Below are 25,390 nucleotides of genomic sequence, written 5' to 3' on the forward strand. Positions count from 1 at the left end.
GGATTTCATTTTTGTAAGCGGTTATATTCTACAAGATGTATCCAAATGCTATGCAGAAGTCGCTAGAGATCATTAGAGATTCTAAAGCAAGTATGGTTGTAAAACGGGCACGAAGTTTATATTGTTTCACGAGTGGTCGCTAAGCAACGAATGCCATCTTTGCTGATTGTCTTCATAGCGATCAGACGTGTCTTCAGGATTCTCCACATTTCTTGATCTTTCTGCAACAGTTTTGTTCTTTTACTCCGTCTAATATGCCCCGAGGACGTTATCCAGGTATTTTGTTTCGTTTCTTTACTTTCTTTTCCGTCTTTTGTTTCATTTTGTTTATTTTTTTCACCATAGTCTGTCTGAATGCATATCATGGAAGACCCCATTGAAGACTGAGAATCCCGTTTTGTGACTTGACTCAACGAAGTCTTCGTTGGATCTGTAGTTGCAGCATACAATGTTTAGATTATTCGAAAAGAAAAATACACTCGCCCATAAATGTTAGCGGTTCCGTTCCAAGTGTTTCAACCATGTCTTATTTATCGGGAATTTTTAGCAATTAATCTAAGCCAGCCTCTTTCGTTTTGGATTGGTACTGTTTATATGTTTTTGTTTGACAAACGTTATCATAAATAAATTCTTTAATAAAACATTATATAGCAAATAAGAAACCCTTTGCTGGCCAGCTGCTCCAAGCCTACTGAAATGTGATGGGGACATATATAAAGTCTGTCTTCATCCACCAGTGGCGGTTGAGGGTTACAATTCCTGGTGCCGTTGCAAGTGCGGATCGGGGTTTGTGGTGACGCGACGCCCTTTCTCTCCCGAGGTGCATTTCCGCCTGATCTTTGGATTTCATGATAAATATATGTGCATTCCACCTCTCACCAAACCCCACCCGCTCGCACAAACCCCACCCCTCTTCCCCCAAATCCTGGATCCTCCCTTGCGTTGTACAAGACGATCTTAATGCCAAAGTGACCGTAACTCCCATATCTTAACATAGACTTAAGGTAGTCTAAGAAGTGAGGCTGTGTTGTACAACAACACCCTCAGCCATTTTGTAATGCTTACATTGTGATAGAGATTGAATAAAATAAAACAGACCGAAAATGTATATGTGAACATATAATCATAAATTAAATCTTTGAGCTTCTCCACTCGCCTCGAACATATAACTACCGTTCTACAAATATTTTCTACAAAAATAAGTACCATTCTACTAATGTACAGACATGTTCTTCATCTTAGTCCTACACATAGGCCTTCTTTATAGATCTCGGAACATTTACTAACAAAAGAGTGTATCTTGAGATGATCAGTACCATGAAGTTACTTTACCATCGATTATTTTATCTTCTGTGTTATCCTTTCCTTACATAGGAAATGAAGATTCGCTTACACGATGAGTCATGTAATAAAGAAATGTTGTATTTTGATATTTCTGTATGAAAAAAGTGTCGTGCATTTTTATAAGATGTTTCGCGTTCTCATCCATGAGAACGAGCTCAAGGTGACAGAACATGGGAGGATGTGAGCAACAAGAACACGTCCCTTACTGTACTCCATAGGTATGTCTTTCCAGGGCAATTACCATTCAAGTAAAACGATATATATACATATCTGGACAAAGGAGTACATTGTATTGAAGTACAAGGAGTACAAGTGATGAAACGTGTTGCGGCCATAAATTTAGTCTAAAATGACCCAAAAATAAAATTAAGAAAGAAAGAACATAGTAGGACCCTGTTCAGATGTCTTGATAAAGGAATAATTCATAACCAAACATACTGACAACGACGTGTCATGAAACATTAATCACACCGAATAAGGGTGTCATTTTGCATAGACTGCTTCGAGAGCTCAAACGCGAGAACCAGTCTCCACCGAAGTAGGTATTCTGACTATTTTAAGGGTAGAAGTGATATATATTGTCAACAAGCCCCTACCTTTAGCAGGAACTCACGCAGGGGTCGTTTCGATAGAATCAAGAGATAACCTTTAGCAAGAGAGATATCACATCTGCTCTTCTCTTCTCGACATTTTAGTGTGGGTACATACACGAGTCGATTACTTGCTTCGAGCCCTAAGAACGAATTCACGATAATGGTGACAAATTAGAGAACACCTACAAATGCATATGTAATAACAAGCCTTTATTTAAGAAACAAAGAAACCATTTAGAATGGAGACAGTAACAGGATTTGGGCAGAGATAACTCCTACTGGACGTACGCCATTGCACGTGGCCGATGGTCGTTTTACCGGACAGCGTTATTTGACGAGAGTCTGGCTCCTGTAGCAGTGCCGTTACTTCAAACTATTCATGGCTTTTATGGTCGACCATCTTTACAGCAAGGCGACAACGCTTGGCCTCATAGGGCCAGGATTGTCACGGCAGCAGTATATAGAGCGTATGGAGTGGCCAGCAGGCTCAACAGACCTTAACCCATTTGAGCGTGGGATCAGTGGATCTCCCAGGACTCCGCAGAGTTCTAGTAGAGGAATGGAATGCAATTTCTTTGTGAGCTTGATAAGAAGCCAGAGAGGACATTTCTTGACATGTGCTATATTTCACTTGACCTTTCATTACTAGTGATTTAAGTGACATTACGGTAATGTGATATAATATATTTGATTAAGCCCTCCTTAATCAGTTCTGGTTTCTCACAGAGAAAAAAGCCAAATCTGATGACAGAGTTACAAAAATGGTCCTTTGTGACATATCCATCCCCATAATCACCAAATCCATGCTAACAAACAAAGAGGTTAGTCTACACAGGTTGGTAAAAGCAATAGACCATGCTAACTGCCAGTATTGTGCCTGAAGCTACATGAAAGTAGGATATTAGATTGGGTAGTATGGAACGGATTCAAATTATCTTACTCTCAGATTGAGAGAGTTCGAGAAGTGCCACTCTTCGCCTACTAGAGGCTTAAAATCATCGGCTTCAATTATCGGTATAATATCGAAAATTACAAAGAACAAAATAGATCACCCCTTCTCGTGTCAAGATGTCTTTAAATGTGTCCAAAAAATGCAAAGCTTTAAACAGGTGCTCCGGGTGAGACTTTTAGGAATGACCCAGGTTAGACAACACGCATCCCAGACAAGATTGTGGCTTGAAGTGAATTAAAACTCATTTTGTTGTGGTCTGTTCAATCTGAGATGCAGTCGTGACTCTAAGGTACTTAATTTCACTTAATCTTTATAAATAGAAAGTGTAAACCCCGAGGCCCAATGGAATCCCGGGAACTACTATTACAGGAACAATAAGGACTCTCTAAAGTGGTAAAGCATAATGTTGATGAGATGACAGATGTAATAGAGCTATATGTTTTTTGTCGAGAATCTGCTACAATGAATGATATAGTGAGTCCCTAGGACGCAGTATATATTTCATCTACGTTGATGTTATGCATTTTGTGTACGTAAGAGACTGGTGAATCCCTAACTTTACAATGCAGGCAACGACTGGAGACGTGGTGTGTCTCCTATGAGGAGATTCCAGGACCCTGTGTGTCAAGTGTCTCTAGACAAATACAGTCTTAGAGGGGTGTCTCCCTTGAATCGGCCCGAGGGTAGAACACAAGGCACACGTGGCGTTTCTCCCTTGAATCGCCAGAATGGAAACAACGACTTTGGACAGGATTCCTCCCCAAATGGCGTCATGGCGTGGACATCAACCCCCATTGACAGGAGCCTCATGTCTGAGACAACATACAAAGTCTCTGTCTCGCACTTGATCAGACCACGCCAGCCTCTCTTCAAGCCTCCCAAACTCAATCTGGGTATCAAGTCATCTACAAATAACCAGGTAGTCGTTTTCTCAGTATTTATTTCGTGGAATCAGCTTTACTTGGTTTATACATTAAACGCAGAGCTTAATTAGACAAAACCCTGAGGCAAACATTAGATTCACTTCACTTTCCCTTCACGCCAATAGTCGTTGCTAACCATGTTCCAGAACACGCTGACATCAAAGAAGGAGACTGTCAAAGTTCCTAGCGCATCAAATGATGCTGGGCGAAAGCCTCTTCAGTCATCCTCAGACGTCTCTATCTCCAAGAAACAGACTTCCTGTGTGAAAACAGTCACCCCTCCTCACATAAAGAAGGTGATTATTTCTGTACACAGATGTGTACGCTAAGTTACCTGTCTCAGAAAATGAATTCTTAGATGATAAATACTAACCAGATAGCAGAGTAGGTTTGATTTCTGAACTTATCCATAACTGATTTAATTGACGTCTCCTGCTGAACAGCCTTCACCTTCAAGACGAGGAAGAGGTTATGTGTTGTAGGCATTTTTGCCGTTCTTCTTTCTGGAGGCCATTCTTCTGTTCATTGTGGATGTATCTACTTGGGATGTCACGATTCACCGATACACAAATGCTTCATCGGCACGTTTTGTACTATACGATATACGATTCATTTGATATGATATCAATTCGACCTTTGACATGCACATATCGATTACTATTTTTTAGCCTTCTCCTGTATTTGCCTACACTAGAAAGCAAACATGACTCTTTGAGAGTGAGTACTTGTTATGTAATGGGTTTTTTTGTAATGGCTGCATGTTAGGCTCCAAATTTAGAAAATGACATATCACGACATGTATCGAATCATGGTCTCAATATCGAGCTATGTGTCGCATGGTGATGCACCTATATCGTATGACCTACTGTTTTTTTGTTCCAGGTTGTGGATGTGTCCACTATGAATCTGCCAGAGTGGATCAGTGATACGAGTATATCCCCTTTGGCCTCCTCCTCAACCACTTCCTGCTCATCCTCAACAAGCCTGGACTTGAATGTAGAAAACGTGATGACCAAACAATCCGCTGTATCTAATGATAAGGTGAATAACCTTATAACCTTCATGTAATCTGATGGAGTGAGTGAGTGAGTATGTGAATGAGTGAGTGTGTGCGTGAGTTAGTGTGTGAGTGAGTTAAGGTTTGTGTTACACTCAGAAATATAACTATTATGTGGCGGCGATATGTAAACAATCGAGTCCTGACAGACGATCACGTGATAGTAGCCATGTTTCAGTGGTTCACATTCCGTTTCCTGTACCAATTTGTGTTTCTTCGGTTCTGACAAGTTATAACCAACTCCGACTGCACCCACAACCACACCTCCAAACCCACCTCTCTGTATGACCTACTGTGTTCTTGTTCCAGGTTGTGGAAGTGTCCACTATGAATCTGCCAGAGTGGATCAACGATATATCCCGCTGGGCGTCCACCCCAACCACTTCCAGCTCATCCTCAACAAGCCTGGACTTGAATGAAGAAAACGTGATGCCCAAACAAACCACTGCATTTGATGATAAGGTAAATACCCTTCATATAACCCGAGTGAGTGAGTGAGTTAAGGTTCATGAGAAGGTAAACAACCTTTATACTACCTGAAGGAGTGAGTGAGTTAGAATTATGGAACACTCGGCAATATTCCAGCTGTAGGGCGGTTGTTTGTAAATAATCGATTCTGGACCAGACACTCCGCTGATCAGGTAAATACCTTTAATAAACTGAAGGAACAACACATCATCTTTGGTGTATGCGCAAAAGTATGATTCTGTTTGTACCTAAAATTGCATTCAGCAAAATGGCGTCTGTATGGCGGTGGTCTGTAAATGGTTTGGACCAGATAATCCACTGATTGACTTCATGATCACTGATTTACAAAATTGTCTCTGGGCCTTTGTATGTAAGTGGACCATGTGTGTCTGGTACAAGCCAAACTGTGAAGATTAGCATTGTTACTGTGACAGCTGCGAGTTTATTATTGCGCCTCGTTTACTGGGCTACTAACAGTCCCACAATATCAAGACTGGGGAACAAGTAATGGGCTTCACGCATGGTATTCATGTGGGGAATCGAACCCGGATCTTCGGCGTGACGGGCTAATTCACTACTTACGTACCCCACCAAACCTGTGGACGCTAATCATGTATAATAAAACATTTTTTTCAGACTCCTCCTGCCAAAGTGCCAAAGAAAAGAGTCAGATTCAGCCAAGTGGCGTGGCCTTCAGACGTTGACGAGTCAGTCATTAAACTGAGATTCTCACAGCCTCAGGTCAGTGACACAGCCAATGGCAATGAGAACGAAGCTGGTCATAGATTTAGGTCTCTGGCTCTCACTTAGTTTGTAGGTGCAAGTCACTTTTGCCCCTCTGGGGTCGGCTGCGTGACTTTTAAGCAACTTCTGCACACACACACACGATATCTCCGTCAAAAGTGTGACAGGAGACTTTACTAATCTTTACTGTGGTATATCTGTCAAAAGTGTGACAGGAGACTTTACTAATCTTTACTGTGGTATATCTGTCAAAAGTATGACAGGAGACTTTACTAATCTTTACTGTGGTATATCTGTAGCTTGTCCGGGCTTTACTAATCTTTACTGTGGTATATCTGTCAAAAGTATGACAGGAGACTTTACTAATCTTTACTGTGGTATATCTGTCAAAAGTATGACAGGAGACTTTACTAATCTCTACTGTGGTATATCTCTTGCTTGTCCTGTATTACACGGGAACATCTGTGTCTTTCAAACATTTGATTATTGAGGAGATGGTCGGTGGCATAAAACAGTCTCCTCTTTTTCCAGGCACGAGCATTTACCATCGTCTATGATGAGGATCAGGTAAGCACGTGGAGTATGATAGAATGTGGTTCCAGTGATCGAGACTCATGTTGAACATTACCGTCTTTGTATAAACATAGATTGTTCGTTATCTAACCACCTACTTTTAACACAAGTGGGTTTGTGCACGTTCTTCACTCAGACATCCTATTTTGCAGTCTGAACTTGACAGAGACTCCCAACCTCAGCTTCGTCCCCCACCGCCCCCTCTCGTCCCCTACACCGGGGACGTCAACCGCCGTTTGGTTCCCTCCATGTCCAGACTGAGCCTGGAGGACGTCCTGCTGGTATGTGAACCATGAACGTGTCAGGTCACGTCCTGTTGTGGTCTTCCTTCAACATCTTGATAACTGACAAAGACAACGTTGAATCGGAATATGTGTACTTCAGCATGTAGAATACACAATCATAACACTCTTATAGAACAGAGCTGAGTGTGATGTTCAGCGGCGAGCAATGATTAATGCTTCACTGTCTACTGTTTCGACAGGTCAACGAATCGAGAAAGAGGAGAAGGGATATGGCCTCCGTCTCCACAAGCGACGTCAAGAAGAGGAAGATTGCACCCTCGGACGGAAGAAATGAGACCAGCTACGTCACAAGACCCAAACAATGGTGGTTGAGGAAGCGAAGACAAGCGAGGAGGAAACAGGACCAACCATCTTCCTCCTCAACTTCTACCTCTGCTGTCAGCGCAACTACTTCGACTATCACCACCATTTCACCCGGATCTGCCTCTTACTCTTGTCCAACGTCCATCTCTGGTGCCTCTTCTTCCCATAGGAGATCTCTTAAGAGGAGGGCACCAGACGATGATTCCTGTTCTGGTGATGGCTTCAAGAGGTCTCGTCTCAACTAGTTCATGCAACGGCCTCGCAGAATAGCAACGCTTCAGATAATTCACTTGAACTGTCATGACATAGTATGTTTGAAAATATTTTAATCTCAATTCAAAATAGGTTGTTCTGATACAATCTTTTGGAGATAACGTTCAGCCAAGCCTAGTTAGGTCCCAATACTACAGAAAATGGTGGTCGCGCACCACGAAACTAACATGTACGGTGCTGGAATTCCAACTTGGAGGTCATCTTCTCCGATGTGTCATCTCTGTTGGCTCATGCTATCATCCACTGGTTTGTGTGCTCCAAACTCGACTACCTTGCAGACTGCCTCTGCGTAGCTGCAATACTGCTGACTTCACAGGAAAATAACCCTTCTTTCATCATTTAAACATAAATTACCATCATTCAAAATTACTTACGTCGACAAGGTTTATGATAAACTTCAAGCTTTGCACTATCCGCCAGTAAAACAATTTTCATCATTTCATCACAATTTAAGAATAGTAGGGGAATATTTGTAACAAGTTGCTGTTAATTTTTAAAATATTTGTAAAAATATATGTTGCGAACATTGAACAGTTTACACTGTGTTAACATTTTTGGTGTAGAAACTTGATAAAAATGTTTTTGTTATTGAATGTTTAAAAAGCTTCTAATCAACGCTAAACATATGGGCGTCAACCTTCCTGTACATGTCATTGGACAGATATATTTTATAAGTAATATATCATATTTATCTTGCACTATACACAAGCCATTTGTTTGTTACTCTAAAATACTTCAAACTTTTATTTGTTCTTTAATAAATTTTACAAAGAAAGTCCTTGTTTTGTCAGTTTTACATGTTCAAGGATCTCCCTCGAAACGTCCCATGAGATAACATGTGAAAGTCAAAATCCTGTGCAGGGCAATGATGAGTCCTGGTTGCATCTGTACTTGAGGTCGATGCTCATGATGTTGGCCACTGTGTAGTGGCCTTACAATTTCCAAGTCTCGTGCTGGGATTCGAAGCAAGGACCTTCTGATCCGAAGTCGTACGCCTTGTCCACATGACCAAAGAGGTTAAGCCCGTCAGCTAGCTGACAAGATAAGGATGTCATATGTGGAATGACTCCACGTCCTGCTACAACAGGATTATAAAATTACAGATTATAGATTATAGATTATAGAATATACAAATCACTACTCCAGCCGGAGAAATATCTGTCGTTTTTAACATGAAAGAAATTAGGAAATTCATTTATACGTTTTAGGTTAGGTTTGATCAACATAATGGTAAACGAAGGAAGACGCTTTTGTTTTGTACGATGCAAAAGATTGTGCCCATTGTGTAATTTGGACGAGGAAAATGAAATCCATTTTCTACTCGTATGTCCTTTGCGTACTAAATGTATAGCGGAATGTTATCTGTGTAAGCCACCTACATTAGCATTGAAACTACTTCTTTCATCAACTGACAAGCATGTAATAATATATCTGTGCGTGTGCGTGTGCGTGTGCGTGTGCGTGTGCGTGTGTGTGTATTGTATGTGTGTGTATTGTATATAGAGGCCTTTTGTACAATAAACATCTTTGTCTTTGACTTTGACTTGATTATTTGCTGCAGAGATGTTTTGCTGTCGCCATGTAGATTAGATATTGCTGAGTGCGGTGATAAAAACCAACCAAGCAACATTTGTCCTTTTCAAACAACGTCTATTTTACAATCCGAGATACTACTCTAAACTATATATCAGCTGATCAAGTAAGACCGGTTTTAACTAATGCTAGTTTTTGAATTTAGTTACTGTAACAACTGGTCTTGGTCGATGAGTTGTCGATTTGACACCTGTATCAATCGCTCGTAAAATATCTGAGTTTGGCCAGGTACGATTTTGACAGTACCTACTTGTTCAGAATATCTAAATGGCTTAGTAACAGAAAATGTACTTTGTGGCTAGCTCTCAAACAACCTAAATATTTCTAAAACTGTTGTGATTATATCTTATATATGACAAACGTCACTTACATGTTTCCAAAATACCACCGACATCGTATACCTTGCAGTGAGTTGAGTATCATGAAAAACACTTTTCAAAACGTTTGCTTTCCCTTTCGGAAAATAACACAAAACTTCAAATGTGTACTTTTTTGTACTTCAGTTTAAAACGGAGTCTTGGCACGTGGTGTGAAAGTCACCCTGTCCTTCTCTCATAGATCAAACTGTAACGTTGTTTCGATGAGAATGTGCTTCGAGTTTAATATCTTAGTGGTCAACCGGCCCCCGGTGGGCGCCTGTACGTCTTTGTAAGTGTAAACCAGTTTATGAAAGTGTTCTATTCTGTACAAATCCTCTTCCAGGATAAGCACCTTCATACACCTCTACCTCACGCGTGAAATCGTGATTTACTCAGGTTAAGGTCTGTTCGCAGGAGTTTCTCGTTTTCTCCTAAAGAGCGGGTTTAAGTGACGTGACTTGAATTGACCTGGGTTCGTCTCAACATAATTTGATGATATTACAATCAAGCATATGCATCCTGAGTCGATCCTTGATGTGTCGAATTTTCTGTCATCTCGAAATATGAGCTTCGATTACTTTCTCGAAATTTGAACTTTTTAAAATACTTGTTAACAAACGAATAGTATTATGAAAGTGGCGATAAAAATGATTGAAATAAGTCGGAAAAACTGGAAATACTTCGAAATTCCAATTCCATGATTTGACATATAGACAGTAAGTAACAGGAACCTGAAAGTTAGAAAAAGATATACGTTTCTCGTATCATGCAGTATTTCAGGCACAGGCGCCCACCGGGGGTCCGAAAATCGATAAACTAAGTCCTGGTTTACTCTCCAACCCCCTTACTGTATAACCTGTAAAGGTGCATCACCAAATCACGGCGACGTGATCGAAAACAGGACAATTCCGCACTCGTCATTACATATATCGTATTTTAAAAGATCAAATGCTTCTGTCCACGTTTCCGATGAGTGTGGAAGGCCTATACGTGGGCCTTCCGAGGGGATACACTTTGTGTCCTTTATTAAATCGGAAAAGACCGAGTTGCCGTGCCGGAAGTATACGAAAACTAGGCCGTCAGCGACTTAAAGTGCAGTGTGTTTTGTCCACAAAAATGTTAGCCAATTCACAGTGTTAGCATTTCACAAAAATGCCTTTGAGTGAAAAAATTCAAAAAGTTCATTCGTTCACAAATGGTGTCAGCAGCCGATTTTCAGAAAGTGTCAGTGACCAAGATATTCACAATCTGGTATCCGAAATGGAAAGTAAAAATACTCGCAAGAACACACTGTAAGTTTCATATATTAGGTTTGTGCAAGAGTATTGCAGGTATTGTGTTTTTCAGTTATAACTTCATTTTTGTTTTATTGTGTTTTCAAGTAAATACATTGTTACATTCTTTAACCTTGTTCCTATTTTGCAACAATGTTGCAAGTGATGGCGTTGGAGAGGCGAAGACGTGTCTTAGTTCAGCCAATCAGCATCGACTCTACTTTTTGTAAGTATGTGAAAGCGAAATCGTGGTCTTTGTGATAGAAAGACCACGGGGAAGATCAAAGGGCCGACGCTCTATCCACATCTAGGCATGGTACAAACAAGTTGTACCTTTCACGTTTGCAGTGTGTCCTCGTCATCACATCTATGCCTTTATAAAGACGGAAAGGTACGAAAGCATTATACTGATCATGGCACATTTGGGTGACGTATTTTCAACATCGATTACTAGTTTCTTATTACCATTGTCTTAATTTCTTCTACTGTTACCAATATCCATCCAGTATGCTGCATGCTAAATGCTACTCTCTTTTTTTCAAAACTATTGTCGGATCATCGATTTCAGGGATATTAGCCTCTTTTACACGGATGTTTGTTTGGGTCCAGATTATTTGTACTGTTATATGTATATGTTATTGTTCCCCGGTGAAGACTTTATGGATTTAATAAACTATTCTTCAATTTAATAATCGTGTTTCAATTTATCCCGAATACAACAGTGTAGGTAAACACTTATTTCGGCATCGTACGATTATTCAAATGAAATGTTGACTTTCGCCAGGGATCTGACTTCGAGGGACAGAATTTATATTCTTTAGTTTCAAGACGAAAGAGACGCCATACATGCAGTTTAGGAAAACCCCTCACTTTTTGGCCCTTTCCCGCCAACTTGCGCATATGTGAGTCACGTTTGTCCTACTCTTACCCACAACTCGATGTGACCGGCATTGTAGGTCCCCAACAAGCTAGAGAGATGTGGGGATTCGTCACATGTTGCGCGGTTCATTCGATATCTTATGAGTATTTCTTAACGCTTTTATTTTCGATCACTACATATCTAATTTAACATGTTGGATAGAATGGTTTACTTTCACTGAGGAAATTTTCTAAAACGTGTAATACTATTTCCATTTGCATTGCAGTTCTTTGTTTACATAGGTTTTGTAGTTCCGCTGCGAGGGAGTTGTTACACGCATATGACGTCACAAGCTAATGACGTCATAATGTACACATTCAAACGGGATTTCATTTTTGTAAGCGGTTATATTCTACAAGATGTATCCAAATGCTATGCAGAAGTCGTTAGAGATCATTAGAGGTTCTAAAGCAAGTATGGTTGTAAAACGGGCACGAAGTTTATATTGTTTCACGAGTGGTCGCTAAGCAACGAATGCCATCTTTGCTGATTGTCTTCAGAGCGATCAGACGTGTCTTCAGGATTCTCCACATTTCTTGATCTTTCTGCAACAGTTTTGTTCTTTTACTCCGTCTAATATGCCCCGAGGACGTTATCCAGGTATTTTGTTTCGTTTCTTTACTTTCTTTTCCGTCTTTTGTTTCATTTTGTTTTGTTTTTTTACCATAGTCTGTGTGAAGGCATATCATGGAAGACCCCATTGAAGATTGAGAATCCCGTTTTGTGACTTGACTCAACGAAGTCTTCTTTGGATCTGTAGTTGCAGAATACAACAATGTTTAAATTATTCGAAAAGAAAAATACTCTCGCCCATAAACGTTAGCGGTTCCTTTCCAAGTGTTTCAACCATGTCTTATTTATCGGGAATTTTTAGCAATTAATCTAAGCCAGCCTCTTTCGTTTTGGATTGGTCCTGTTTATATGTTTTTGTTTGACAAACGTTATCATAAATAAATTCTTTAGTAAAACATTATATAGCAAATAAGAAACCCTTTGTAAACGAGTTTACCTTCCAATATTACATGAATATCAAAAGATGGAAATAAGGAGATTGATTTAACCCCCTGGATGGGACAGGGACATAAATGTCCTTCCTCTTCACCCCTCACTTTCAAGTCCAATAAAATTCTAGATATACCACGCATATATGTATACTTCACAGTTTTGAATTCTGTGGATACCATCTTGATACCATCCACTACCATCCACTCCGACCAAGCTAAAGTACTTAAAATTGCTTTTCAAAATAGGCTTCATCGTAAATGTCGCCATTTTTCACCTTATCTAAAATCGCGATTTACAGCGTTATTTGATGTATTTTTTTAAATGTGAAACTCGTATAAATACTGTGAGTATTGAATCTCAAAAATAGCATATTATTGATCACTGATATCACGTTTTCATGCAACCAGTAACGATAATTCTGAAACGTCGCCGATGAACCCAGAATCGGTTGGGATGTTTTCGAAAAGGCACTTACACGAACGCGGAAGTGCACTTTCCGCCATATTGGATGGTGTTTACAAAATCACGTTTCGAGAAGGCCGGTATTGAGATGCCGATTACGTCAGACACTTATATTTCATAGTCAGCTGCGAGAAATGCATCATTGAATTCCCCACACATCTTAGAATCAAATTACTAATGGTCTTTGTCACCAATACCAATTGTCTAGACAAAACGAAACGAATGATACTAGGTATGAAAACGAACGCTGTGCTCGAAAGACAGCACTTGTTTGAAATGTAAACCAAAACAAATCCGATTTTACAGTGCGTAGCATTTTCGGAAATTTTCCAACATCCAGCCGTGTAATTATCGCTTACAATGGCTCATTACGCTTAGAATATTGAGCGGAAGAGTGTCGTAGCAAAAAATAGCAAATTAAAAATAGATAGAATGCAATCATTTGATAATTCATATGAAACTGTCAAACTTTTAGTGCAGCGTGACGCCATGACTGACGTAAAATCAAGCAGAACGACAACGGTACTTATCGGCGTTTCTGGCCTCTTCCGTCATTTACAATGTAATTTATAAAAACATATAACAATACACAGATAGTCAGAATAATTCTGATTACTTACATCTCTCATTTATGTACAAAAGATCCCTGAATCAAGGAAAAAGTCCTCATAAATTCCTGTCTACCCTTCTCAGCGAAGCCGCCATTTTGAAAGAAATCGGTCATAGGTAGTGATGTCACACGTCAACATTGTTGCACATATTAGGCAATTTCTTTGAGGTGAAGGTCGGTTGAACGAGAGAAAACACAATGGCCATATCAGTCCGATTGCACTTTCAGTATTGTGATGTATATTTTGCGTATCGTTCAGACATTTTTTCATGAAACTGATTTCAGTATCTGCATATATCCATGTTCAACATCATATCATATGTGGATATAGGGTATGCGTTTTTATTTTTTTAAAGCTTTTGATTGTTTGAATAATATTTACATGGGAAATTGACTCAGTAAGTGTACTATACCACATTTTAAGCCTTTACTCAAGTGTTAGAAGATCACACGTAGCCATTACTGCAACATGTGCTTTAGTTCCTGTGATGTACAATATTCAATACGTTGGGACAAACATTGCAGTTTCATATGAACAGGTTAATAAACAGCGATTTAATTCAACGTTATAAGTAAAACTGTTAATATTAATGAAAATGAGCTGTACATTGTATGAAATGTATAGGCACACATATTCAAAAGACTTGTCTTCTTCATTGCATTGGTTTGTGTCCTTTTTATAGACAAAATAGTTATGAAAATTGACTGACCAGGAGTTTGTCAAAATCGTTTTATGATTCCTTATCATTGTTTTAGATAACAAAGTCAATTCAAATTAAAACTTACTTTAATGGCAGAATATCTAACTCAAACAATATTTATACGAAAATTGTTTAAAAATATATAAACCAGGTCATGTCTTAATTTGGACAAACCTTACGTCCATATTCTAATAGTTCCATACTGAAAAAGCGATCTCATTTTACCTTTCATTGCATACTTATGAAGTGAAATAATTACATAATCATAAGAAGAAAAGTGTATATCCTAAATGAATATTCAATGAATTTTCATGTGTTATGAAATTTTAATTTACGCTAAATTGATGCCAGACAGGTGCGCGTGTTGCTCACAATAAGATACGTAGTAAAACCGTCTAATTGTTGATATCTTAAGGACACTATTTCCGTGGTAAAGCCATGCATTTTATGTTTTGTCTAGAAAGTGTTGAATTCTTACACAGAAGCCGAGATCTTGTACACATTGAGTGGAAATTACGTTAGATATATACTAATCAGCAAACCAGTGTCGTCTTTTTCCGACGTCACAAAATACACAGAACATTTCATGACGTCAACAAAAAGGTCGCATTATTTTCAGTTATTTCATTACATTTGAAGATGTGTCTGTTACTCCGTTAATAATGATGCAAAATAAACAAAAATACATCCACCACAAACAGGAGAGTATGGGAATCTAAGACCTAAATTATGTATCGGATTGGGCCATCCGAATTGCTACTACCTGCTTTCTGATGTAGTACATTGGAATCTTTTCTTATAAATTGAAAAACTCACAGATGGTATCCGCTCACACTGGGGAACTTTGTATTGGAATAGTCTGGTTCAGTGTGAACAAAACGTAAGGAAAATATACTATCCGTATCCACAGCAAATTCTCTCCATGTGATCTGAGTTACATTGACCTAATGGGAAGCATAGCGGAGTTATGCCCCCTTATCTATATACGTGCATGACCTCTCTTTCGACTCTTGACGTCATAGAAGAAAATCGATTTTTTTACATTTATTGAGAGTCATTTTGTGCGTATAAAGTTATGCATTAGCACATAAATCCATTTCATATACACTTATGTCGTTCAGATATCAAGCTATATTTTCTTCGCTCACACTTTACGTAAAGATGACAAATTAAAAAAATCGTAGCAGAGTGCTTTTATCGGTGCACGATAAAAAACGGAGAAATGTACTGTTTTTTAACGCACACAAAAGTTTTGGACAACATTTAGCAGTGTCTATTTCTCAAAGCCCTGAGGTACTTGCAGTTATATTTATACCAACGGATAGGAAATTAAATATTCTACATTTGTGTGTAATTTTATAGCCGTAGGCAGATCCAGGACCACGCGAGCGCAATTCTCGCACAACGCTCACTTTTCAAACCTTACGAAAATGTGCGCCTGAAAAAAAAACTCGGCATCCAGCGGGTTAATAAAACTGCAACGTGCAAGGACATGCCCACAACACCCTGAATTCATGCTGGCCAGCTGGTCCAAGCCTACTGAAATGTGATGGGGACATATATAAATCCAAAGTCTGTCTTCATTCACTAATGGCAGTTGAGGGTTACAATTCCTGGTGCCGTTGCAAGTGCGGATAGAGGTTTGTGTTGACGCGACGCCCTTTCTCTCCCGAGGGGCATTTCCGCCTGATCTTTGGATTTCATGATAAATATATGTGCATTCCACCTCGCACCAAACCCCACCCGCTCGCACACACCCCACCCCTCTTCCCCCAAATCCTGGATCCTCCCTTACGTTGTACAAGATGATCTTAATGCCAAAGTGACCGTAACTCCCATATCTTAATATAGAGTTAAGGTAGTCTAAGAAGTGAGACTGTGTTGTACAACAACACCCTCAGCCATTTTGTAATGCTTACATTGTGATAGAGATTGAATAAAATAAAACAGACCGAAAATGTATATGTGAACATATAATCATAAATTAAATCTTTGAGCTTCTCCATTCTCCTCGAACATATAACTACCGTTCTACAAATATTTTCTACAAAAATAACTACCATTCTACTAATGTACAGACATGTCCTTCATCTTAGTCCTACACATAGGCCTTCTATATAGATCTCGGAACATTTACTAACAAAAGAGTGTATCTTGAGATGATCAGGACCATGAAGTTACTTTACCATCGATTATTTTATCTTCTGTGTTATTCTTTCCTTACATAGGAAATGAAGATTCGCTTACACGATGAGTCATGTAATAAAGAAATATTGGATTTTAATATTTCTGTATGAAAAAAAGTGTCGGGCATTTTTATAAGATGTGTCACGTTCTCATCCATGGGAACGAGGTCAAAGTGACAGAACATGGGAGGATGTGATCAATACGAACACGTCCCTTACTGTACTCCGTAGGTATGTCTTTCCAGGGCAATTACCATTCAAGTAAAACGATATATATACATATCTGGACAAAGGAGTACATTGTATTCGAAGTGATGAAACGTGTTGCGGCCATAAATTTAGTCTAAAATGACTAAGAAATAAAATGGGATCGGTCGTAAGAGAGAAACAACATAGTAGAACCCTGTTCAGATGTCTTGATAAAGGAATAATTCATAACCAAACATAATGTCAACGGCGTGTCATGAAACATTAATGACACAGAATAAGGGTGTCATTTTACATAGACTGCTTCGAGAGCTCAAACGCGAGAACCAGTCTTCGCCGAAGTAAGTATTCTGACTATTTTAAGGGTAGAAGTGATATATATTGTCAACAAGCCCCTACCTTTAGCAGGAACTCACGCAGGGGTCGTTTCGATAGAATCAAGAGATAATCTTTAGCAAGAGAGATATCACATCTGCTCTTCTCTTCTCGGCACATTTTAGTGTTGGTACATACATGAGTTGATGACTTGTTTCGAGCCCTAGAACGAATTCACGATAATGGTGACAAATTAGAGAACACCCACAAATGCATAAGTAATAACAAGCCTTTATTTAAGAAACAAAGAAACCATTTAGAATGGAGACAGTAACAGGATTTGGGCAGAGATAACACCTACTGGACGTACGCCACTGCACGTGGCCGATGGTCATTTTACCGGACAGCGTTATTTGACGAGAGTCTGGCTCCTGTAGCAGTGCCGTTACTTCAAACTATTCATGGCTTTTATGGTCGACCATCTTTACAGCAAGGCGGCAACGCTTGGCCTCATAGGGCCAGGATTGTCACGGCAGCAGTATATAGAGCGTATAGAGTGGCCAGCAGGCTCAACAGACCGTAACCCAGTTGAGCGTGGGATCAGTGGATCTCCCAGGACTCCGCAGAGTTCTATTAGAGGAATGGAATGCAATTTCTTTGTGAGCTTGATAAGAAGCCAGAGAGGACATTTCTTGACATGTGCTATATTTCACTTGACCTTTCATTACTAGTGATTTAAGTGACATTACGGTAATGTGATGTAATATATTTGATTAAGCCCTCCTTAATCAGTTCTGGTTTCTCACAGAGAAAAAAGCCAAATCTGATGACAGAGTTACAAAAATGGTCCTTTGTGACATATCCATCCCCATAATCACTAAATCCATGCAAACAAACAAAGAGGTTAGTCTACACAGGTTGGTAAAAGCAATAGACCATGCTAACTGCCAGTAGTTTGCCTGAAGCTACATGAAAGTAGGATATTAGATTGGGTAGTATGGAACGGATTCAGATTGTCTTACTCTCAGATTGAGAGAGTTCGAGAAGTGCCACTCTTCGCCTACTAGAGGCTTAAAATCATCGGCTTCAATTATCAGTATAACATCGAAAACTACAAAGAACAAAATAAATCATCCCTTCTCGTGTCAAGATGTCTTTAAATGTGTCCAAAAAATTGCCAGGCTTTAAACAGGTGCTCCGGGTGAGACGTTTAGGAATGACCCAGGTTAGACAACACACATCCCAGACAAGATTGTGGCTTGAACTGAATTAAAACTCATTTTGTTGTGGTCTGTTCAATCTGAGATGCAGTCGTGACTCTAAGGTACTTAATTTCACTTAATCTTTATAAATAGAAAGTGTAAAGCCCGAGGCCCAAAGGAATCCCGGGAACAACTATTACAGGAACAATAAGGACTCTCTAAAGTGGTAAAGCATAATGTTGATGAGATGACAGATGTAATAGAGCTATATGTTTTTTGTCGAGAATCTGCTACAATGAATGATATAGTGAGTCCCTAGGACGCAGTATATATTTCATCTACGTTGATGTTATGCATTTTGTGTACGTAAGAGACTGGTGAATCCCTAACTTTACAATGCAGGCAACGACTGGAGACGTGGTGTGTCTCCTATGAGGAGATTCCAGGACCCCGTGTGTCAAGTGTCTCTAGACAGATACATTCTTAGAGGGGTGTCTCCCTTGAATCGGCCCGAGGGTAGAACACAAGGCACACGTGGCGTTTCTCCCTTGAATCGCCAAAATGGAAACAACGACTTTGGACAGGATTCCTCCCCAAATGGCGTCATGGCGTGGACATCAACCCCCATTGACAGGAGCCTCATGTCTGAGACAACATACAAAGTCTCTGTCTTGGACTTGATCAGACCACGCCAGCCTCTCTTCAAGCCTCCCAAACTCAATTTGGGTATCAAGTCATCTACAAATAACCAGGTAGTCGTTTTCTCAGTATTTATTTCGTGGAATCAGCTTTACTTGGTTTATACATTAAACTCAGAGCTTAATTAGACAAAACCCTGAGGCCCACATTAGATTCACTTCACTTTCAACACGCCAATAATCGTTGCTAACCATGTTCCAGAACACGCTGACATCAAAGAAGGAGACTGTCAAAGTTCCTAGCGCATCAAATGATGTCGGGCGAAAGCCTCTTCCGTCATCGTCAGACGTCTCCATCTCCAAGAAACAGACTTCCTGTGTGAAAACAGTCACCCCTCCTCACATAAAGAAGGTGATTATTTCTGAACACAGATGTGTACGCTAAGTTACCTGTCTCAGAAAATGAATTCATAGATGATAAATACTAACCAGATAGCAGAGTAGGTTTGATTTCTGAACTTATCCATCCCTGATTTAATTGACGTCTCCTGCTGAACAGCCTTCACCTTCAAGACGAGGATGAGGTTATGTGATTTTGTTCGTTAAGGCTTCCTATGTGTTGTAGACATTTTCTTCTGTTCATTGTGGATGTATCTGCTTGGGATGTCACGATTCACCGTTACACAAATGCTTCATCGGCACGTTTTGTACGATACGATATACGATTCATTTGCTATGATATCAATTCGACCTTTGACATACACACATCGATTACTATTTTTTAGGATTAACACGTTTTTGTCCTGTATTTGTTTACGTCAAACAACAAACATGACTTTTTGAGAGTGATTACTTTTTATTCAATAGCTTGGTTTGTAGTGGCTGCTTGTTAGGCTCCAAATTCAGAAAATGACATATCGCGATATTTATCGAATCGTGGCATCAGTCTCGAGATACGTGTCGCATGGTGAGGCGCCTGTATCGTATGACCTACTGTTTTCTTGTTCCAGGTTGTGGATGTGTCCACTAGGAATCTGCCAGAGTGGATCACTGATATATCCCCTTTGGCCTCCTCCTCAACCACTTCCTGCTCATCCTCAACAAGCCTGAACTTGAATGAAGAAAACATGATGAGTAAACAATCCGCTGTATCTGATGATAAGGTGAATAACCTTATAAGCTTCATGTAATCTGATGGAGTGAGTGAGTGAGTTTGTGAATGAGAGTGTGTGTGCGTGAGTTAGTGTGTGAATGAGTTAAGGTTTGTGCTACACTCAGCAATATAACTGTTATGTGGCGGTGACATGTAAACGATCGAGTCCTGACAGACGATCACGTGATACTAGCCATGTTTCAGTGGTTCTCATTCCGTTTCCTGTACCAAGTTTTGTTTCTTCGGTTCTGACAAGTTATAACCAACCTCGACTGCACCCACAACCACACCCCCAGTCCACCCACCTTTCTGTATGACCTACTGTGTTCTTGTTCCAGGTTGTGAAAGTGTCCACTATGAATCTGCCAGAGTGGATCTACGATATATCCCGGTGGGCCTCCACCTCAACCACTTCCTGCTCATCCTCAACAAGTCTGGACTTGAATGAAGAAAACGTGATGCCCAAACAAACCGCTGCATTTGATGATAAGGTAAATACCCTTAATATAACCCGAGTGAGTGAGTGAGTGAGTTAAGGTTCATGAGAAGGTAAACAACCTTTATACTACCTGAAGGAGTGAGTGAGTTGAGAATTATGCCACACTCAGCAATATTCCAGCTGTAGGGCGGTTGTTTGTAAATACTCGATTCTGGACCAGACAATCCGCTGATCAGGTAAACATCTTTAATAAACTGAAGGAACAACACATCATCTTTGGTGTATGCGCAAAAGTATGATTCTGTTTGTACGTAAAATTGCATTCAGCAAAATGGCATATGTATGGCGGTGGTCTGTAAATGGTAGAGTTTGGACCAGATAATCCACTGATTGACTTCATGATCATTGATCTACAAAATTGTCTCTGGGCCTTTGTATGTAAGTGGACCATGTGTGTCTGGTTCAAGCCAAACTGTGAAGATTAGCATTGTTACTGTGACAGTTGCGAGTTTATTATTGAGCCGCGTTTACTGGGCTACTAACAGTCCCACAATATCATGACTGGGGAACACCAGAAATGGGCTTCACGCATGGTATTCATGTGGGGAATCGAACCCGGATCTTTGACGTGACGAGCTAACGCATTCGCTACTTACGTACCCCACCAAACCTGTGGACGCTAATCATATATAATAAAACATTATTTCAGATTCCTCCTGCCAAAGTGCCAAAGAAAAGAGTCAGATTCAGCCAAGTGGCGTGGCCTTCAGACGTTGACGAGTCAGTCATTAAACTGAGATTCTCACAGCCTCAGGTCAGTGACACAGCCAATGGCAATGAGAACGAAGCTGGTCATAGATTTAGGTCTCTGGCTCTCATTTAGTTTGTAGGTGCAAATCACTTTTGCCCCTCTGGGGTCGGCTGCGTGACTTTTAAGCAACTTCTGCACACACACACGATATCTCCGTCAAAAGTATGACAGGAGACGTGTATAATCGTTACTGTGGTATATCTGTCAAAAGTGTGACAGGAGACTTTTCTAATCTTTACTGTGGTTTATCTGTCAAAAGTATGACAGGAGACTTTACTAATCTTTACTGTGGTATATCTGTCAAAAGTATGACAGGAGACTTTACTAATCTCTACTGTGGTATATCTCTTGCTTGCCCTGTATTACACGGGAACATCTGTATCTTTCAAACATTTGATTACTGAGGAGATGGTCGGTGGCATAAAACGGTTTCCTTTTTTTCCAGGCACGAGCATTTACCATCGTCTATGATGAGGATCAGGTAAGCACGTGGAGTATGATAGAATGTGGTTCCAGTGACTGAGACTAATGCTGGACATTACCGTCTTTGTATTAATGTAGATTGTTCTTTATCTAGCCACCTACTTTTTACACAAGTGGGTTTGTGCACGTTGTTCACTCAGACATCCTATTTTGCAGTCTGAACTTGACAGAGACTCCCAGCCTCAGCTTCGTTCCCCACCGCCCCCTCTCGTCCCCTACACCGGGGACGCCAACCGCCGTTTGGTTCCCTCCATGTCCAGACTGAGCCTGGAGGACGTCCTGCTGGTAAGTGAACCATGAACGTGTCAGGCCACGTCTTGTTGTGGTCTTCCTTCAACATCTTGATAACTGCCAAAGACAATGTAGATTCGGAATATGTGTACTTCAGCATGTAGAATACACAATCATAACACTCTTATAGAACAGTGCTGAGTGTGATGTTCAGCGGCGAGCAATGATTAATGTTTCACTGTCTACTGTTTCGACAGGTCAACGAATCGAGAAAGAGGAGAAGGGATATGGCCTCCGTCTCCACAAGCGACGTCAAGAAGAGGAAGATTGCACCCTCGGACGGAAGAAATGAGACCAGCTACGTCACAAGACCCAAACAATGGTGGCTGAGGAAGCGAAGACAAGCGAGGAGGAAACAGGACCAACCATCTTCCTCCTCAACTTCTACCTCTGCTGTCAGCGCAACTACTTCGACTATCACCACCATTTCACCCGGGTCTGCCTCTTACTCTTGTCCAACGTCCATCTCTGGTGCCTCTTCTTCCCATAGGAGATCTCTTAAGAGGAGGGCACCAGACGATGATTCCTGTTCTGGTGATGGCTTCAAGAGGTCTCGTCTCAACTAGTTCATGCAACGGCCTCGCAGAATAGCAACGCTTCAGATAATTCACTTGAACTGTCATGACATAGTATGTTTGAAAATATTTTAATCTCAATTCAAAATAGGTTGTTCTGATACAATCTTTTGGAGATAACGTTCAGCCAAGCCTAGTTAGGTCCCAATACTACAGAAAATGGTGGTCGCGCACCACGAAACTAACATGTACGGTGCTGGAATTCCAACCTGGAGGTCATCTTCTCCGATGTGTCATCTCTGTTGGCTCATGCTATCATCCACTGGTTTGTGTGCTCCAAACTCGACTACCTTGCAGACTGCCTTTGCGTAGCTGCAATACTGCTGACTTCACAGGAAAATAACCCTTCTTTCATCATTTAAACATAAATTACCATCATTCAAAATTACTTACGTCGACAAGGTTTATGATAAACTTCAAGCTTTGCACTATCCGCCTGTAAAACAATTTTCATCATTTCATCACAATTTAAGAATAGTAGGGGAATATTTGTATCAAGTTGCTGTTAATTTTTAAAATATTTGTAAAAATATATGTTGCGAACATTGAACAGTTTACACTGTGTTAACATTTTTGGTGTAGAAACTTGATAAAAATATTTTTTGTTATTGAATGTTTAAAAAGCTTCTAATCAACGCTAAACATATGGGCGTCAACCTTCCTGTACATGTCATTGGACAGATATATTTTATAAGTAATATATCATATTTATCTTGCACTATACACAAGCCATTTGTTTGTTACTCTACAATACTTCAAACTTTTATTTGTTCTTTAATAAATTTTACAAAGAAAGTCCTTGTTTTGTCAGTTTTACATGTTCAAGGATCTCCCTCGAAACGTCCCATGAGATAACATGTGAAAGTCAAAATCCTGTGCAGGGCAATGATGAGTCCTGGTTGCATCTGTACTTGAGATCGATGCTCATGATGTTGGCCACTGTGTAGTGGCCTTACAATTTCCAAGTCTCGTGCTGGGATTCGAAGCAAGGACCTTCTGATCCGAAGTCGTACGCCTTGTCCACATGACCAAAGAGGTTGAGCCCGTCAGCTAGCTGACAAGATAAGGATGTCATATGTGGAATGACTCCACGTCCTGCTACAACAGGATTATAAAATTACAGATTATAGATTATAGATTATAGAATATACAAATCACTACTCCAGCCGGAGAAATATCTGTCGTTTTTAACATGAAAGAAATTAGGAAATTCATTTATACGTTTTAGGTTAGGTTTGATCAACATAATGGTAAACGAAGGAAGACGCTTTTGTTTTGTACGATGCAAAAGATTGTGCCCATTGTGTAATTTGGACGAGGAAAATGAAATCCATTTTCTACTCGTATGTCCTTTGCGTACTAAATGTATAGCGGAATGTTATCTGTGTAAGCCACCTACACTAGCATTGAAACTACTTCTTTCATCAACTGACAAGCATGTAATAATATATCTGTGCGTGTGCGTGTGCGCGTGCGTGTGTGTGTGTGTGTGTGTATTGTATATAGAGGCCTTTTGTACAATAAACATCTTTGTCTTTGACTTTGACTTGATTATTTGCTGCAGAGATGTTTTGCTGTCGCCATGTAGATTAGATATTGCTGAGTGCGGTGATAAAAACCAACCAAGCAACATTTGTCCTTTTCAAACAACGTCTATTTTACAATCCGAGATACTACTCTAAACTATATATCAGCTGATCAAGTAAGACCGGTTTTAACTAATGCTAGTTTTTGAATTTAGTTACTGTAACAACTGGTCTTGGTCGATGAGTTGTCGATTTGACACCTGTATCAATCGCTCGTAAAATATCTGAGTTTGGCCAGGTACGATTTTGACAGTACCTACTTGTTCAGAATATCTAAATGGCTTAGTAACAGAAAATGTACTTTGTGGCTAGCTCTCAAACAACCTAAATATTTCTAAAACTGTTGTGATTATATCTTATATATGACAAACGTCACTTACATGTTTCCAAAATACCACCGACATCGTATACCTTGCAGTGAGTTGAGTATCATGAAAAACACTTTTCAAAACGTTTGCTTTCCCTTTCGGAAAATAACACAAAACTTCAAATGTGTACTTTTTTGTACTTCAGTTTAAAACGGAGTCTTGGCACGTGGTGTGAAAGTCACCCTGTCCTTCTCTCATAGATCAAACTGTAACGTTGTTTCCATGAGAATGTGCTTCGAGTTTAATATCTTAGTGGTCATCCGGCCCCCGGTGGGCGCCTGTACGTCTTTGTAAGTGTAAACCAGTTTATGAAAGTGTTCTATTCTGTACAAATCCTCTTCCAGGATAAGCACCTTCATACACCTCTACCTCACGCGTGAAATCGTGATTTACTCACGTTAAGGTCTGTTCGCAGGAGTTTCTCGTTTTCTCCTAAAGAGCGGGTTTAAGTGACGTGACTTGAATTGACCTGGGTTCGTCTCAACATAATTTGATGATATTACAATCAAGCATATGCATCCTGAGTCGATCCTTGATGTGTCGAATTTTCTGTCATCTCGAAATATGAGCTTCGATTACTTTCTCGAAATTTGAACTTTTTAAAATACTTGTTAACAAACGAATAGTATTATGAAAGTGGCGATAAAAATGATTGAAATAAGTCGGAAAAACTGGAAA

At 39.9% G+C, this 25,390-nt stretch overlaps 2 protein-coding genes across 2 annotated transcripts; both read left to right on the plus strand.

Moving 5' to 3' along the window:
• The first annotated feature begins 35 nt into the window (after window positions 1-35).
• Window positions 36-8,310, plus strand: LOC137291218 (uncharacterized). Its single transcript, XM_067822514.1, has 9 exons — window positions 36-90; window positions 3,459-3,808; window positions 3,959-4,108; window positions 4,695-4,853; window positions 5,179-5,331; window positions 5,974-6,078; window positions 6,613-6,648; window positions 6,807-6,935; window positions 7,139-8,310. Exons 1-9 carry the CDS (start codon window positions 36-38, stop codon window positions 7,505-7,507), a joined length of 1,506 nt encoding a protein of 501 aa, XP_067678615.1. The 3' UTR covers window positions 7,508-8,310.
• Window positions 8,311-17,627: 9,317 nt separating this feature from the next.
• On the plus strand, window positions 17,628-22,749 carry LOC137291219 (uncharacterized). The gene is made up of 9 exons (XM_067822515.1): window positions 17,628-17,760; window positions 18,771-19,120; window positions 19,269-19,418; window positions 20,017-20,169; window positions 20,498-20,650; window positions 21,308-21,412; window positions 21,855-21,890; window positions 22,049-22,177; window positions 22,381-22,749. Exons 1-9 carry the CDS (start codon window positions 17,628-17,630, stop codon window positions 22,747-22,749), a joined length of 1,578 nt encoding a protein of 525 aa, XP_067678616.1.
• Window positions 22,750-25,390: the final 2,641 nt, after the last annotated feature.

The sequence above is a fragment of the Haliotis asinina genome, chromosome 7 (genome assembly GCF_037392515.1).
Source record: "Haliotis asinina isolate JCU_RB_2024 chromosome 7, JCU_Hal_asi_v2, whole genome shotgun sequence".
NCBI classification, from domain to species: Eukaryota; Metazoa; Mollusca; class Gastropoda; order Lepetellida; family Haliotidae; genus Haliotis; species Haliotis asinina.

Bases quoted from the DNA above. Each gene is read 5' to 3' on its own strand.
- LOC137291219 (XM_067822515.1), top strand. From the start codon at position 17,628: ATGGCTTTTATGGTCGACCATCTTTACAGCAAGGCGGCAACGCTTGGC. The intron at 19,121-19,268 runs GTAGTCGTTTTC...ACCATGTTCCAG, and splicing joins AGTCATCTACAAATAACCAG to AACACGCTGACATCAAAGAA. The intron at 22,178-22,380 runs GTAAGTGAACCA...CTGTTTCGACAG, and splicing joins GCCTGGAGGACGTCCTGCTG to GTCAACGAATCGAGAAAGAG.
- LOC137291218 (XM_067822514.1), top strand. From the start codon at position 36: ATGTATCCAAATGCTATGCAGAAGTCGCTAGAGATCATTAGAGATTCT. The intron at 5,332-5,973 runs GTAAATACCCTT...CATTTTTTTCAG, and splicing joins CCACTGCATTTGATGATAAG to ACTCCTCCTGCCAAAGTGCC. The intron at 6,079-6,612 runs GTCAGTGACACA...CTCTTTTTCCAG, and splicing joins TGAGATTCTCACAGCCTCAG to GCACGAGCATTTACCATCGT.